General features: G+C 37.4%; 3 protein-coding genes across 10 annotated transcripts; 2 read left to right on the top strand and 1 right to left on the bottom strand.

Annotated features, from left to right (window-relative positions):
- Window positions 1-310: 310 nt before the first annotated feature.
- LOC136263322 (uncharacterized) lies at window positions 311-6617 on the top strand. Of its 8 annotated transcripts, none has more exons than XR_010704564.1 (15): window positions 311-495; window positions 1628-2941; window positions 3122-3795; window positions 3852-4173; window positions 4817-4889; window positions 4942-4983; window positions 5035-5268; window positions 5327-5383; window positions 5438-5548; window positions 5598-5642; window positions 5688-5774; window positions 5847-6131; window positions 6175-6224; window positions 6283-6330; window positions 6384-6617. XR_010704564.1 is itself a non-coding variant. In XM_066057834.1 (13 exons), the coding sequence occupies exons 8-13, from the start codon at window positions 5339-5341 to the stop codon at window positions 6438-6440; spliced, it is 393 nt and encodes a 130-aa protein (XP_065913906.1). In that variant the 5' UTR covers window positions 311-495; window positions 1628-2941; window positions 3122-3795; window positions 3852-4173; window positions 4817-4889; window positions 4942-4983; window positions 5035-5268; window positions 5327-5338; the 3' UTR covers window positions 6441-6611. The 8 variants fall into 8 exon arrangements, 2 of the variants coding, with proteins under 2 accessions (XP_065913906.1, XP_065913907.1); XR_010704560.1 differs by having other exon boundaries at window positions 5847-5904; window positions 5962-6224; window positions 6384-6610; XR_010704561.1 differs by having other exon boundaries at window positions 1610-2941; window positions 5847-6224; window positions 6384-6616.
- Window positions 6618-9767: 3150 nt separating this feature from the next.
- Window positions 9768-15902, top strand: LOC136263320 (endosome-associated-trafficking regulator 1-like). Its single transcript, XM_066057832.1, has 8 exons — window positions 9768-9965; window positions 10017-10078; window positions 10922-11269; window positions 11324-11397; window positions 14453-14564; window positions 14614-14676; window positions 15018-15151; window positions 15756-15902. The coding sequence occupies exons 1-8, from the start codon at window positions 9818-9820 to the stop codon at window positions 15847-15849; spliced, it is 1035 nt and encodes a 344-aa protein (XP_065913904.1). The 5' UTR covers window positions 9768-9817; the 3' UTR covers window positions 15850-15902.
- Window positions 15838-18134, bottom strand: LOC136263321 (uncharacterized). Its single transcript, XM_066057833.1, has 6 exons — window positions 18069-18134; window positions 16657-16914; window positions 16540-16605; window positions 16303-16473; window positions 16169-16246; window positions 15838-16124 (listed from the first exon to the last, which is right to left on the bottom strand). Exons 2-6 carry the CDS (start codon window positions 16870-16872, stop codon window positions 15984-15986), a joined length of 672 nt encoding a protein of 223 aa, XP_065913905.1. The 5' UTR covers window positions 16873-16914; window positions 18069-18134; the 3' UTR covers window positions 15838-15983.
- Window positions 18135-18185: the final 51 nt, after the last annotated feature.

The raw sequence follows: 18185 nt of genomic DNA on the forward strand, positions 1-18185 counted from the left end.
CAATCAACGCTCACCTACCCAAGCACAGAACTTTTGACCCTCGGATAGGAGCAGGCGTTTAATATCTCTAATCGATAAGCGCCGTGCAGAGAAACCTTCCACCTGGAGTCAACAGGTAGTGCGTGCATATATTATAGTGCAACTGTGCATAATATAGTGATTGTCCTCCACTAGACTGTAGGCTGATTTCGTTTCGTTTTGTTTCGTTTCCCGTTTCGATTCCGGTTTTTATAACTATCCGGGGGGGGGGGATCGCTATATTCACTCCGGAAATGATGTAATGCATAGAAATTAAAGCACTGCACGTTCTTCCAAATACCGTTTTGGCGCGAATCTTGTAGAAATGTACCGATGGAGTGATGGTCTGGCTAGTTCTGGGCCTAACTATTACACCGGACTTGTAACGAATCTAGAGGAGACTTTGGAAGCTCACAAGCAACAGGCCAAGAACTGTTTTGGTACGAGGTCGTCTCGTGTGTTAACAAGAAGCTGGATGTGGGTTTATTTAAATAGCTAGCTCTTGTATCTGGTGCCTATATTATCTCTTTAGCTGTACAGCATATGTGGTAGTCTCTTAAAATTGAACAGAATTTGTATAGTTTTCCATGCACAGTATCATAGGTGTCTTGAGCCAGCTAGACACCTATGGTTACTAACCTATGTTAGGCCCTCCTCATGGCTTTGTCTAAGCTATAAAATTATTCAGACAAAGCCTAGCTACAGCTACTGGAAATGTCAGTAAAACTGTATGCCAGACAAAGTCTTTACGGAAGTCATGAATTCAAAACATGCATGCATGGTGCACTTTCAAATGGAACTAGCCATGACATGCATAATGTGATATTTCCTGGACATATCTTGCATGGAGTATTTAGCTATACCAAACTGTAAAATTGTATCAAGTAATGTATCAGTAATATATATATATATGGGTCAAGTACTGTTTATTAATGGGATGTAACTTCTGTTACACCTTTTCAGCTATAAGTCACTAAGTCTAAGTCCTTGCAATTAGGTTAGGTAATCCTAAGGCTGCAGCACATGTTGCTGCAGACCTTCAGTGCTGGTCACTATAAAGCATTAATACAATCATACAATACCACTATGTACACAGGGGAAATCCTTGGGTATATTCATAGACAGACAGCCATGTCCTTTAGTGAATTAATTTCATTGTTGCAACCATTGCTACTAATTATTGCAATCAGTCTGACAGACATGCACCACTTACTACTCAACAGTCTTTCTCTGATGATTTTCAGATGCATGGATCCCTGTTACTAATGTGTGTGTTACAAACTGAATAATCAAGTGTAGTTAGCATTAAGTTTGTTACGATATCAAGCAATGAAGAAGTGTAGTAGCAAGTGCAGTATACTGTATAGAGGAGGGAAACTTTGGCAGGGATGAATAGCTGCATTTTGCAACATAAACTTTGACAAAATGTTTAGCTATAAAGATGCTAATCTGAGCAATTGGTGGGTTAAACTTTGGCAGATTTGTAGCAAATTTCCAAATTTGTAAAAGTTTCCCCTGCCAAAGTTTCCCTCTATACGGTATTATACTTCTGATCACTAACCTTTTCATAGTTTCTGTAATAATTATACAGGATCACATTTATTGACAGGAATCCACACGAATATTTTGGGAACACACTATCAATGGACAAAAAGTATGCTTTGAGAATACTCCATTTTATGTGTCTGAAATTAGAAAAATGGACTGCCAGTTTGGAAGCCACTATTACAAAGACAAGAGCACTGGCAAAAGAACATGTCTACCGGGAACATGGTAAAGAGGTTGTGCTGCTCACATTGAAGTCCATGTGATTTCCCTGTTTCCAGAATATGAACTGTCCTTTTCTGATGGCATGTTTGGAGTGAAGAAGGTGAAAGACATTAAGCAAAAGAAATTGCAGGAACTCAAGAGTAACCTAGCAGAACCCACATCAACTGTGTCCTCAGAAAGTTGTTATTTTGTAGTTTTGCCAAATGAGGAGGTATACTCTCATGACATGATGGTCCAGCTTTATATGGCCAACGAATCCATCCAAGCTTGTCTCTAAAATCTATGAGCTGGTTGCAGAAGGTATTACGAATGTACAAGAGGTGAAAAATCATCTCAAGCACTGCATGTTTTGTATGTTCATCAAAGACCAGATCTTACAGACAGAGCTTATTTTCCTAACACTAGTGATGTCAGAAATCATGTCTATCTTGTGCAACGTGCATGCCAACTGTCTAAGTTTGACCAGGAAAATTTGAGGCTTAAAATTGAACACTGGAAACAAGATAACCCAACTGCATTGTATTTCTACTGGCCATTCATAAGTTCTGAAGACAGCAGCAGCACATCAGAGAACAATAGTAACCAGACCTTGCTCTTTGTTCACTAGGAGGCTTGGCAGCAAGATTTGCTATCTAAATATGGAAACACAATTTCCTTGATGGATGCTACATACAAAACAACGAAGCATGAAATTGCACTATTTTTTGTCACTGTAAAACAAATGTAGGATATAGTGTAGTGGCAGACTTTATGGTGCAATCAGAGTCAAAGGAGAACATTTCAGAAGCCCTCAGTCTGTTGCTTTCTTGGAACCCAAATTGGAATCCACCTTTTTTATGACAGATTATTTAGATGCTAAAATTAGTGCGATTGAAGCTGTATTTCCAAGCTGCAAAGTGTGTATCTGTGACTTCCACAGAGAGCAGTGGAGAGATGGGTCAAGGATAGGAAGCATGGACTTGCATCAAGTGAGGTAGATACTTTGTTGAGTTTCCTCAGAGACATAGCTAACTCGCCATCACCAACATCCCCAGACCTATCAGTTGATTACCATTACCAGAAGCATGTAGACAGCCTGAAGAGTGGAAACATATGGAAGAATAATTTACAGCTACGGGAGTGGTTAGAGAACAAATGGTTGTCATGTCCACAGGTAAGTACACTTGTAAAATGAATCATGAATATAACACTACAAACGTAGTATGGTGCACACATGCACACATACACATACTACACGGATACATGTACAAACACACACACTAAGTAACATATTCACTTTTATACTGCAATCAGAGTTTAGGAGAACAGTGTTGTTAGTGTACTTTAATCATAGCGATGGGCAAGAGCATATCGTGATAGAGATTTCCATGCTGCTGTTAATACCAATAATGGTACTGAAGCTTTGAACAAAGTGTTGAAATATAATTACCTTCCTCACAACAAGAATATGACATTGTCTGCTACTGTTACTCTCATTGTAGAGAAGTTTCTTCCTGACAGCTATCAGAAGTATCTATTCTTGAATTACAAGCAAAGTGACATGTATCGTACTTACAAAAGCTTTGTGTCCAGTTACCTACAAGGAAGACCTCGATCTGTTATTTTGCATTGCTTAGAAAGACGCTCTAAAGCCTTAAAGTATATTTCCTCAGATGTAACTGTACTTGATGAAACAACAGGCAAGTTTGGAGTTAAAAGTTCCAGTGAAAAACACCATACTGTTTCCTTTGAGGATCCTTCATGCACTTGTCGTGACTGGACAGAATGGAACTTACCATGCAAGCACTTTTTTTGCATATTTGAACTTTATCCACAATGGAACTGGGATCGTCTACCTGATCGATACACCAAGAGTGCATACTTAAGCACTGACCAAGCTGCACTGAACAGCTACTTTTCTCCCAAAATGCTGCACTTCATGACAGTAATGTTTATAGTAGCAATGATGACATCAGCAAACTACCTCCTCCAATGGATGGTTATAATGAAGAGATACCAGCAAAAAAGGTATGTATCACATAAAATTTATTATATATTTTACTAGGATTCTGCATCATTTACAGACCTATTCCCGTTCGCTAAAGAAAGAGGGAGAGCGTGCTAGAATTGGTTTAAAAGCCCTGGAAACTTTGACATATTGTTGTTAATCCAGATGATTTACATGAAGTAGGAAATAAGATATAATCACCTTTTTAATGGAGAAGCTTCCCAGTTGTGAAGGTTTGATTATTAGGCCAGAGCTAAGGAACACTGTAAGGAAGCAAGCAAGAATGCAAAGTATGCCAAAAATATCAAAAGCTACCATTGTGGAGTAGACGTGGTCCATTAGCAAAAGATTGGCGGTATCACAATAGGGTTGGGATCAAGGCAGACAGTCTTAGAAAGGTACATGTTTTGTTGTAAGGTAAATTGGATCTGTTTCATTGCTGCTTTTCAACTGGGACTTTTTCAATGCAAAAGTAGTTGCTAATACTCCACCAATGCATATACAGTGTATGGAACCTGATTACTGTTAAAATAACAAACACCTATACTGTAGCACATGGTGGTTTCTGCTATAACATAAAAGTGTGTTAGTAACCTCACAAAGACAAATTCTAATGCACTTCATTGTAACAACTAATGGAGAACTTACAAATTACTTGTTTATAATTACAAACTTACAGTCAACATGTACTTTAATCATTTATACCAAGAGTTAATAATAAGAGAGGTATTCTTAACTCTTGTTTATACTAATAGCTTACAGGGTCAGAATTTGCTGGCCGGCCACTCTGATGTCAGCTGAAGATCTGGATATCTCTATTATCATTTTTTTTTCTGTTTTAACATTTGAGTTTCAATTTGCTAAAGTGCATGTTACAGTGCATGTTACCTCAGGACCAATTGGACACTACTGGGTGTATCATACCTGCATGCTTGTCCAGTACTGACACACATTACCCTATGTTTCTGAGGGTGTCCTTCTAGACACTGACTATCCTATGTTTCTGGGGATGTCCTGTTGTATTAATATTTTTTCTTCTAGGCAGCTGCAGCTGAACAGATTTTGAAGGATGTAACCAATAGATTAAGGTTGAAAGTTGATAACAAAGGGGAAGGTAAATAATTTATGTAACTTGTCTATTACTGATGTATGACTATACCATTTAGACATACCCAATACAAGTGTACCATCCAAACTAATATGAAGTGGTATGCTCATGTGTTTACGGTGATTGCGTGTACACACATACATTCATGCAGCAACAAGAACAGGAATGAAGAGAAAGCGGTGCGGAGACTGTGATGGATGCCAGGCCGCAAATTGTGGAGAGTGTACCAACTGTTAGATAAGAAGATATTTGGTGGCCCTGGCATCAAAAAGCAGTGTTGTATGTGCCACCGCTGTTTGACATTCTTAATCCCATTACAGGTGAGAATGTTGAGAAGGAGACAGATGCACATCATGTGGATGATACAGTAGGAGACACTGAGAATGTATGTGATGTCATTGTTATGCACAATCACACATCTGTGTTTTTGCATATGTGGATAGTGGGTGGATGTTATGAAACAAGATTGGTATGTACTGAGTAGGAAGCAGAAAGAAGAGGTTTGCCATTGTAAACAGATGGATGATAATTCATGTACATACTGTATGAACAAGGTTTACAAGGTATGGAGCAATGCACAGAAGAAAGCACTGACAGTACTACCTAGTGGGCTCTCATTAAATGATGTCTGGTCACTATTTTCAACTCACTGGCTCACAGACAAGGTTTGTAAATATTAGTTTTCAGTATGTGACTATTTTGTTATTCTCACAGGTGATCACAACGTTTTTACAAATTGCCTTGCAAAAGTGTTCAAATGTTAGTATGCAATGCAACTGAAGGTATTTAGAAGCACTTGTTTAGGATACGAGAGGAACATTTGTCGCATCAACCTTCTTATGCAACAGCCTGAATCGACATTCTGAAGTAACAAGAAGGTGGTACCAAAAGGTATACTAATAATTTTTTTTTGATAATTTAATTAAGGACCTTCTAATGTATCTTTTGTATGACTTGCTGTAGGTTAATTTTCAGGAGTACAATGTGTGCTTGTGTGCACAATAATCACTGGATACTTCTGGTGTGCCTATAGAGTACCACTATAACATACAATTAACAAAGATTTAATACCAAATAGGCCTTGCATATTGCTGACAAAGAGCTCTTAGTGTATGATTCACTTGGTCGTACACAGTACAGCTGTGTAGAAACACTGAAAGGATGGATTTTGGAAAGGAAAGAAATAATAACAGAATGGGATGATATGAATGTTAGATACGTACCTGAAAAGTTTCAGTTCAAGTTAAAGTATTGTACTGCAATAACAGTACTTACTTAACTGTTTTGTTAGAAGTGCCACGACAGCAAAATGGTCATGACTGTGGTGTATTTGTATGTGTAGTAAGTGAATATTTGGTTACATGACGTATGACATTATTATTTTATGTTTTCTCTATAGTACGCCTTACATGAAATGTTGGGGATTAAGACTTACAACTGTAATGCGGTAAGTTGGTATCTTTATTAGCAAGATAGTGATGAAGTTAACACTTTTTTTAGGGTAACTTTAATCATATTGGAGAATGGATGACATGGATGCTGTTTAATACACATTGACAATGAACACTGTATACAACACATGGAATATAGTATGTACATATGTATATTAACTCTATTCTTGTACGAAGCCAATCTTTGGGTTTGGACACACATCATACGTATCTTCACAGTAGTGTTTTTAAAATACTTGATGGGATTTCTGTAAATAAAAAACCATGTTTCAATCACCAGTGCAAAAACTTCACAAGTAAATGACTTAGCCCTGGAGATCCATACAAACTATAAAAATTCACAACTCTAGCAAGCAGGCATGCAGTCCACACATTGACAAAAAAAAATCTCTGAACAGTGTTGTATACAAACCTCACAAACAATTATGCTTGCATGCACTATGCTTATATCTACTGAGCTACAAGGACGTATAATATAGTACCTCATTAAAAAGTCAGACCAGGAGCCTCATTAATGGACTAGAAACTAATCCTTGACAATTTTGTAATATGAATACCAATAATTTATGTACCAGCCTTACAATACCAGCCTTAAGCTTTTCCACATTTACAACTTTTCACAACTCATAATTTCCCAACCCTTTAATTAATCTACTTGAAACTTAGCCACACTATTGTGGTGACTACTCCACACTGGTCACTGGATGAGGTACTCTTCTTATCATATAAATACCATCCACACAAATTATCAGACAACAAACAAGACCTGCAGCTACATAATATTATGTACAAAATAAAAATTAAGATACATAATGACATTGTACTGTATATATGACCTGCTGAGTGATAACTCAACCTGTTTGCATAATTTTGTTTGAGATAAATGCCATTGAAATACATCAGATAAAAAACGTGTGCTTTTTACACATGTTTTATTCGCTTCAGTAAACCATGAAAGAAGACCTGAATTGAGATATCTGATATAGAAGTGCCTCTGCAATCAATCCAGTCACCATGGAAAATATGAATGATTCCTGTTTACAAATGTACTGTAGGGAAACCATGCACCATGCTATCATGAATCAACATCTTGGACTATCATAGAAATGGGACACAAAGAAGGACAAACATAAGTCCATGATGCATGCATTGTATGTACTGTGGTATTCCAAAAGGCACGTCTTAGGATGAAGTGATGCCGAAAAGTGAGAAAATCAAGTTCGTAGCCTTAGCTGCTATCAAGTTACACTTGCCTGAAGGCATGCAGGCAGGCAGTACAAAATTCCATTGAATTTTTTTTTATCTCAATCTATTAGAGGCATTTAGGGTAGTACTGAAGGCACTTTTGGGCTTGGTTATAGTTATAATAATACTGCCTAGGCACTAGCATGGCATTGTGAAGCTGGTTTTGGTTGATATTGTTGGCCAGAAAAACCCAAACCTCAAAAATTAATATAGGGATCCAAGCAATACAAAGTAGTGAAATGAGATCAATGATGGTATTACAACATAATTCTGTGAGAAAATCCCTACATTGGCATGTTATAGCAATAATTTCTTCAATGCCAAGGTAGGTATTTTCCCACAGAGCTTTGTTGCAATACCATCATTCATCTCCTTTTTCACTACTTTTTTATCGCTTGGATCCCTACTTCATTTTCAAATTAATAATCTTTAAAATATAATGTACTACTTTTTATAGCTACAGCTATAGTCTGTTCACATTTACCTGAGTCCTTGTTTCTTGTTAGTAACTCTTATTGCATGGGCCAGCTGCCCAAAGATTATGCAAGGGCTATACACTGACCCAGGTTTAAAGTACTTCACAGGACAAGTTATCATTTGTCAATATATGAAGGCTATAAGACTGGTTTTGTCACAATACAAGTACTGATTCAACTCTAGTGTCTATAATACGTATTTCAGTGCCTGTAAATTCTCTAGTTGTAGTATCCTGCGCACTTGGCTGCATGGATTGCAAGGCTATATCACATGTTTCTGTACCTGGCTATTGATAAGTATTTCAAACCTTCTGCTGTTACTCTAGTTTTACGTCAAACCATTTTTCAAATGCTAAACTTTAACATAAAGCATATACTGCAATATGCAATATATCCCATGTGATTTATATTATACTCAGCCAACATCGCACATGATTTTCCTAGAGTATTAGTTTTATTCTTCTTGCCAAGAGTGCTAATCAATGGTAGGTTAAAATCACTGGACTATGGGAGAAAAAATTATGTGCAATATTGGCTGAGTATGGGAGACAGTGTGTCACTAACAGGCATTCGTGTCCGACTCCCATATACCCTACTACAGTATATACGTAACCGTAGAAAGGCATAATGTGATGCATACAACACCCGAACATAATATCAATTGTAAGCATACCTAACAATGTAGCTAGAAACTGAACTACTCAAGCATCACTGTCACAATGAACTAATCATGTGTTAGAGGCATTTTTACTAGGCTATATTCTGAATGGGAATATGAGTGTGGTTGCCACTGACAGTATTTAGAATACACTCTCTATAGGGAATATAAGAGTAGGACATCCTACTCAGAACATAATATATTAACTCTTGTAGCTAACTTTAGCTGTGGGGAGTCTGGGGACTTGCCTTTACAAGAGAATTGCCTTTACCAGAGAATTGCCTTTACCAGAGAATTGCCTTTACCTTTTGGGTACTACTTCATTTGTATTAATTGAACACACCACTTAGCAACTTTGATCACAACCCAATTAATACATGCATTGATAAATGGTACAATTTGTTGTGTGGGGATTTATGGATTTACACCACCATTACTACTGCCTCAGTAAATGGGAAATGTAATTTTCAATGTCACACTGAGCCCCCAACTCAAGTGGTTGTATGGGGATTAGATCTGGTACGTTATTAAACTATAACAACTTACGTCAACAGACCATCTTGTCACAAAGTGAAAACATCAGATCCACTATATAGATTTTCGATAGTAGCAGTAGCCAGCCAGGGCCATAGATAGCCAATTATTAATAACACATGTAAAAAGAACGAGCGAGCGCAAGTAGTAAGAAACGCGCAGTGCCTTACAGTCGTATGCTTTACGTCATTTCCGGACCTCAGATCGTGTGAAAATAGAAAACCCCATCCCCACAATCTCAGGATAGGCCAACGACGATAGTATACTATGTTCACCAGACCCTTTTTTTTTTCCCGCCCCCACACAAAAGAAAGAAGAGGGTCTGGCTACGCGAGTACACTGACCAGCGGCCCTAACTTAGCTACGGAACAGCGCTTCTGGTATTTCTATATCTCTTCCTCTAAGACTGAACATGATTCAAATAGACTTCCTACTTCCATCCCGGAGTTGGTTCTGGCCATCTCCCGGCTTTATAACATCACGTGATCTGTGCCGGAAAAATAACTATTGTTCCGGGGCCGGAAGCTGCGTAAAAAATTTTTTTGGTATTTTAATGTATTAGTGCAGTAAATGGAGAAACAAGGCGAAGAAGACAACCCGTTCTCTTACAAGGCGTTCTTGAAGCGAAGTGCAGACGAACCCTCTGATAAGAAGAAAGGAAAGAAGAAAGCAAGTCAGAAAACACAAAGTCAGCCTTCAGCCACCGCTACATCACAAGGTATCCGCTTACTATCCGTATACTACAGTCATAAGTGAACATTCACTACAGGCAGTAACCCTTTCTCCTTCAAACATTTTGTGGCTAGTCGAGTTAGTGATGATACAACTAAGGTAAATTTACATAAGTTGTTCAGATCCATCACTTTTCAACCATTGGTAGAAATTTGATTGCTATAATGTAGCTATTGTGATAAATTGGTGGATTGTCAAAAAGCTATGACAGTTTTCTTTGTAATATCATCAACATCTGTATTAACAGGTTTTGTAGCCTTCTCACAGGATCCTATAGTACCATAGATAATAGAGTACATGAAAGGGATAGGAAATTCAATAACGTGACATCACAAAATATGTAGATTTCTAGAATCACGAACATCTTCATTGCGCTTGCTGCGCTTATATCAAAAGAGAAACAAATTGTGTAACAACAAATCAATGATTGTGAAACTTCGCTACTAATGAACTCCAGTAAGTAATTGAGGTCAGTGTACAGGTCTATTCACTATCCCACTCCGGACCCATATTGCATTATAATAGTTATGGCACACCCTATCCCCAGAAATTATCAACTCAGTATAGTGGGGTATTGGTTTTCCATTATGGCCGATGGTATTATAAAGAGTGATACACATTTGTTTGCATTTGTGTTTGTGTTGTATACAATCATCATGTTAGTTAGTTGATAACGGCCATTAACAGGTACGTTGTGTTACAGTGGAATGGTCACTGTCAGACCAAAATGTTTTGATCTCAATAGGCAAGTGCCTACTTTATACAGCTTCACATTTAGGACCTTTATTAATATGTAATGGCTAAGACAAATTTGTTATATCAAATTTAGTATTATTTTTTTCTTCCCATTTACTGTCTTATCTCAGTTTTCAAGAAAAATCTGAGCAACAGTTTTTCTAACAGGATATCAACATCAACATTTGAAGTTTTCTCCATTGTTAGGTATTTGGAGAGAGTTCTGATAGTGAAGATGACACCACAATGAAGCCATCCACCATTATCCCCCCCAAAGTGAAACACAAACATGACAAGTTATTCTCATCTGAGTCATCTGAATCTGACAGTGAAACTACAGCAGCGTTATTGCCAGGGAATCCCCGTAAACATTCAAACACAGACAAAGGAGACATTCCATTGGTTATATCATCGCACAATGCAAGTGATGACAGTTTTAGTGACCACTCTGATGTTGAAGGGGGTAAACCCCTATTACCAAATATGGTGAATAATGATGGCCGTGACATCACTTCGTTTGCCTACGATGAAACCTTATTAGTTGAGAATAACAAGGTGAGAACATGTTTGTGTGCTATCTGATTGGTTAGTTGTTGCTGTTATGTGTAGTTGAAGAATGAAAACACTTCTTTGAAGAGTGAAGTAGTTAACTTGAAAGAAGCCGTTAAAGCTGAAAAGAAGAGGTTTGTTCCCTTTTATGGGGATTACATACAGTTTCAATGATGTGATAAGGGAATTTCATAATCTATCAGGATTTCAAAAAGAGATTACCCTAAATTGTGCTTATTTCCTGTGTTTAGTTTGGAAGTTAACTTAATACAGTGAGAGAGAAGGGGAAGAGGATTGCTTGGGGATAAATCTATCCTTTCAGCCTGGTTGTCCCATCATTAGCAAATCCCAATTTTTTTAAGTGTCAGTAATTTCCTATGACTTTTGGAGATATCACGAACCATTTAATCTTCTATTATAATAATTTTCTTAAAGTATAACTAGTAGCCTTGCAGTGTTGGGAGTAACGCGTTACGTAATATTATTACTTTGGTGGTAAGTAAGTAATATAACGAAATACGCTATAAAAACAGGTAATATAACTCAAGTTACTTTACTTACAAATGTAACACGTTACCTAAGTAATATAGTTACTGTAACGAATCTAAATATTATATAATATCATTACTACAAGTAACGAAGTTACTAATCTCGTTAGTAATCCACTGAGTAACGCCAAGCCACAACGAAGTAATGAAGCCTACTGAATGAAGCTTATTCACCAGCTTCTTACTTATAACCAAGATTCGCACATTGTCCAACAACTCAATCATGTCACGTCATAAGGTGGTAGTTTCACACGTGACAGCTTACGGCTGTGGACACAAAGTAATATAATATGTAATATTATTATAGTTACTTTATTTTATGGGTAATATGTAACTGTAACTAAATAGTTCAGTTGCAAGTAATATGTAACTAGTTACTTTAAAAAGTAACTTGCCCATTGCCCAACACTGAGCCTTGTTACATCACTTAGAGGCCACATTGTATTATACAGCATAGGGTAATTACTGACTGCTCTATTAGAGTTTCTTGATCCATGGACAAGTGAGGTGCTTACTACACTAGAACCCGTGCACTATTAGTGCTTGTAGCTACTCCCCCAACTGTAGTAAGCCTACATTTCACAAACAATTACACAAGGAGCCTGCACATATTGAGAGCTATTAGGTCGACAAGAGAAGATGATTAGAGTATTTTAATCTGACAATTGTTTATTTGGTTTGAGGATAAGAGGTCACATGTACTCCCTCTGTATATACCAATGAGTTGACCATCATTTGACCATTAACTATTGTGATGTGTCTAATATTTATTGTAGTGTTTAATTAAGATGGTGTGGAGGGTATGTGGCACTTGTTTACTGTCACACCTTTTATCCACCATGTGTATCACCTACAATATGATAACTAGTGTCTAAATATGGTCAATACAGCTGTATCTACATTATAGCACACAGTATCTGTTCATACTGATATTAATGGAGTAGAACAGTCAAATACTCTAATAGAACAGTCAACACATGCTACACAGTGAAAACCTCTGAGTGTATCTATTTACAAAAAGTTTGTAGGAAGCTAAGTGGGATCAAAGCTACTCATGGAATATCACCACTATCACTGGTCCCTATTACTCATGTTTAACAGGAAACTACTTGGAAAACATAGTAATTATTTTATTATGTATTTGTACACAAAAAAGACTGCTAGCGTAAGCAATCAATTACCGACACCCTTATTACCACGGAACGTACCTTCCACTACAAACATTCCTCAGGCATAAATTTTGGCAGAGGTATTCCCCTAGATATCGTCCTTCTGTGCCCTAAGTTTGATGTCAGTAGCTGCCTTCCCCGACCGGTAAAAGACGAAAAGGTACAGAGTCAAAATAACCGATTACCGGAACCATAACTCGTTTACCGGAACTCACATACGCTTGCGTGTTTCAATTACCAGAACAATATCTAACCACCAACAAAACGTTATTCCTAAAGACATCAAAATTTTGACAAAAATCCTGCACAATTGTGAGTGCCTAACAGACATCTATGCAAAATTTTAGAACATCAGAATGCGTAATGTAAGAGTTACAATTTTTAAAGTAAAAATGTATGCACAAATTGCTTGATAATTGAACACACAATGATCATTTAACAGTTCTACAGTAACAAATAGTGGAACAACAAGCTCCCAACCAATTCTAGACCCTTCGCTGTCCACTGTTCTTGAACTCTTGGTTTCAGCTGTTTTGTAGGGATAGCATGGTGGCATACTTCACTTCCAGTGATGAAATTGAGTACCCACGCTTCTTAACAGTTGGCCTGATGGTAGTACACTATTCTGGACTATATTCTCACACCAATCTCTGCCTTCACCACAGCCGCCATGTCATCTGTAAGCATGCCAGTTCAACTGCCATGTTCAATGGTAGCCGTACCGTGTTTATTCATGGAAGTTTCATCGAGTCCTGGCCTTGACCATGGCTTGCCTTGTTTCTTTTATTGTTTGGTGACTAATATTGAAGCAGAAATCAACAGTAGAGAGATCTACTCTCTAAAAGTGATGAAGAACAAATACCACTGATGGTGCAGGGTAAACTCGCATCCAAACACAGCCCCAAACCTACAGTACAGAAGTCAAACAAACTGTAAACCTTTGTCCATTCCTTTATCAGTAGAATTATAACGCTCAACAATCACAAAACAGTCTTTGTCAACCATTCTACTTCTTTGTACCATGGAATTCCATCGTTTTTATTAGTAAAATGCCCATCCGATAATTGAAACATGCATTTCCGGTAATTGAGTCGATCCGATAAACGATTGCTTATGCTATGTGTATACAAAAAGTATTTAATTTTTTTTATCCGGAGGATTGTGCTCCTTAGACAGACAATCCTAACAGCTCTGTTCTCAACTTGACCAAGTCTGTTCAGATTAATGAATTTGTTCAGTTGATTTGCTCTGTTAGAACATACACCTGTTGACTAAGTACTCTAATAGAACAGTCATTTAAACTGTCCAGATTAGTAAAAACCTTCTACCCTGGTACACCCACTATTTCCAAAGCCTGATATTTACCACATATTCTACCACTACACTTTATATGGGATACAACCTTCTGATGAAGGAACTAGTATCAGTATAGTCTATGTATACATTCTCATCCTTCCCTGTTATGGCCACAGGTATTCAGAGCTGAAGACAAAGATTGCTGCTCTGAAGAAGAAGGAATCGGAGGAGACTAAAGCATTAGAGAACATGGTTGCTAAGGTGGAGGCTAATTTAGTGGCTAGCACAGTGAGTTATATGACATCACTATCACCATGGTAACTGTGTTGTTATATAGCAACGGGCTGTAGCAGCTGAAGCCACCATCAGTGAACTAAAGAAGGAAATTGTACAACTAAAGGTGTGTGGTGTGTGATAGTAGTTCAGTGTAGTGTAGTGTAGTGTAGTGTAGTGTAGTGTGGTGTAGTTTAGTGTAGTGTAGTTTAGTGTAGTGTGGTGTAGTGTAGTTTAGTGTAGTGTAGTGTAGTGTGGTGTAGTGTAGTGTGTGTAGTGTAGTGTGGGTGTTGGCGTTGGTATAGTAGTGTTGTGTAGTGTAGTGGATATTGGTATAGTAGTATAGAGTGGTGTTGGTTGTTGTATAGTGTAGTGGGTGTTGGTACAATTTTTCCAAGAAAGTCTGACATACAACTACTTCCCATTCAGACATCCTTCTATCCATTTATATTGCTGTTATCACTTCAGGGTAGACTGGCGACTACTGATACTGAAGCCATTCATCAACAACATGAACTAGTGTTAAATGCTGTCAGAGAGAAGGCAGCTTATGCCTCACAGAATCTTTACTCTGCAGCTGAGAAGGCTGACCAGTCAATCAGGTGAGCTAGTGTAGTGTTTGTTGGATGTTAAGTTAATACCTGTCACCCTATTGGTGGCTAGTCATCAAAGATATCAAAACCATCAGATAGTAATTATTGGTGATCAGAGGTTATAACGTGAACAAATAAATGCTAGTACCAGCCCATTTGTAAAAGTATTTGATAAGCTGTCACTTTGACTTGTGGGTATCACTGTCTGCTGTACCTCAGTGTACAGATATTTTGGGTTATTTACACAAATATACCATTCAATTCAAAATATTACTGCAATATGCAATATTTGCATCACATGATGTTGCCAGCTAACGCTCACCTCCAACTCGTCTACTGGTATGAGTTTAAAGACACCACACAATATAGTGTTTACCCATATAGTTACATGTTACATCTCTAGTATGAGCTAGGTAAAGATGGCATACAAGACCCTGTATACGGATAAAGGAAATGTGTAGCTGCCATTTCTTAAATAGCGAGCCTTTAAGATATTTCTAGCAGGTCAATTATTTCTACAAGTTATCCAATTGTCAATCCTTTGTGTTATTGAGGTATTAGCTTAACATGAACTATGTAATATTGTTACCGTCTGTTATGTTGTGTTGTGTAGGGAGTTGCTGTCTGGTGTAGATACACTGAAGAATATTGCAGACATTTTGATTTATATTGACCGAGTAGCATTGACTAAGTCAACAACATCTTGATCATTATCAAATAATTCATAAACAATATAATATGGTGGTCAGTTCTAGTATAACCCGTATTAGTTCATTGTGATGTGTGCCAGCTGCTCGTAGTAGTACCCCGTAAAACTAGTTCTACAAACAGGTTTAACTGGTTATTGTTGAGAGGAGCGTGGATCAGTCTCCAAATCCATCAGGTCCCATACAGCATAGTGTAGTCCAATCTGAAGCTCGATAAGGTCACGATATTTCTCAATGGAGTTGGTCACAGTATTGTTGCATCTTTCATCAGGTGACTGTAAGAAATGTGCTCATGTGATTCACACATGATCCAACTCACCATAGTAACATTACTGACCACCTGATCTTGTAATCCCCCAGGGCTAGATAACTGCTCCATCAGCACATGGTCACTTTGCTACAGTGTGGGGGAACTCCCTAATAGATAAGTGTTAACAAGGTTTACTAACTTACAATATTTTCTATTTCTATCAAAGAAGTGTTTAGTTGTCTGAGAGCAACAGCTAATCTCTGATATGTGATGGAATCATTTCCCAACTGTGTTGACTCGTAATTGAGTACTCCTTCAAGTGGTAACATCAACTCTTCCAGTAGTCGATAGTCATATGACAATCGATCCTCAATCTGTGAAGGAATATAAGATGAGGTTACTGCTGCTGTTACTGCTACTACAGCAGTGACAGAACTTACGGTCAAGTTAGTAGCTGGAGGGTTAGCATAACCAGAGACATAGCAGTATTCAAATGAAGTCACATTCTGAGGACGATACAATGATAACAAGTTTAACAACATCTAACCATCACTGACCACATCATTCACTGATAGATCAATGAGTTGTAACGCATGTAAAACATTTTTCAACACTTCAGAGAGCACAGCTGTCTGTTGTAGTGTTAGTTGTTCCTCCAGTGACTGGCTAGTTGTGTTGTTAGTAGTGTCCACTGGACTCGCTTGAGATAAAGTAGTGACCAGTAGGAGATGGTAGGTGATAAGGAGTGGAACTTTGTTCATCATCATCATCATCTCTGTAATCTTGTTGTAGTGTCTTGTTTGATGTCCTATTAGCTATGGTGTAGGTATTTATACTTGTTAATAGGTGAAGCCATTTGATGTGTAAGGCTTTATGTGAACTGATACTAATCCAACTGGGAAGATTAGCTGAACACCTTACAACACTCCTTGACTAGTTCTGTTCTATTGGACTGTACATACTCAGTATAGTACCAGTATATAGTTTAGTGCAATACCTTAACAGTTACAATACCTCACTGTGTGATGACAGGGAAGGGTATATAGCTATTATCAAGAGTTAATGTATTATTAACTCTTGCTATTATATATTTCCTATCGTACCATTTTGATTTGTCCTACCAGAGGAGAACGTGTAGCACTATAACTGCATAAATTGTATTTACATATTAATAGCTTATTAACACTGCTGTTAGCTAGCAGTAGTCACTACCTAAACATAGTGTTGTGATTGTATTTGGTAAATAAAAAAATGTAATTATGTCACTGACTGATAATAACATATCTACATTGCTAGTACACATACCAATTCAGCCTACACAATAGATACAGTACTGCACAAAAGTATCACAGATTAGAAGAGTAACCATAACTACTAATATACATCCAACATTAATGATTAGTATAGTACACCTCATAATGGACAGTAAGGACAATTAAACACACATGATAGTGATGTAATAATTATTTTAGTTACATGATAGTGGTGTTGTGTTGTTAACAATGAGAAGCTGTTCATGTTACTTCTAACATAGATAATATATACCTCCAGACACTGTCCAGAGGTGTATATTATCTATGCTTCTAATGCAATTCAGTATACCATAATGAAAGAAAAGGTACATAAGACTGACCAAATATGGCAGATACAATTTGGCAAATTAACTACACATATTAGCAACAATGATGGACCAAGGAAATTTATTCCTAATTGTACCACTAACACAATATAACTATATCGTTAACTTTTGCTAGTAATTTGTTGTGTAATATGAGTTGTGTGTCACTGTCACTATGACACATCATATGCAACTAAACAACATTACAAACTTATCACTGAAGTACCAATTTTGGGAAATGTTGAGGTAAGGGAAGATGGAGGGATCTTACAATAGAAGAGGAGAAGAATCAATTGTAACTGTATTATACATTACACAATGACATGTATAGGTAATCCCACTATCACTCACTCTGATGAAACATCTTAGGAACCTCTTGTCCCTCACATTCCCCGCTTCAACCTTACATGCTGCAGGCTTCAGCTATTGTCCAGTAATATATATGTACTACACCTCTCAATATAGTGT

Source organism: Dysidea avara, chromosome 8, assembly GCF_963678975.1.
Source record: "Dysidea avara chromosome 8, odDysAvar1.4, whole genome shotgun sequence".
Lineage (NCBI taxonomy): Eukaryota > Metazoa > Porifera > Demospongiae > Dictyoceratida > Dysideidae > Dysidea > Dysidea avara.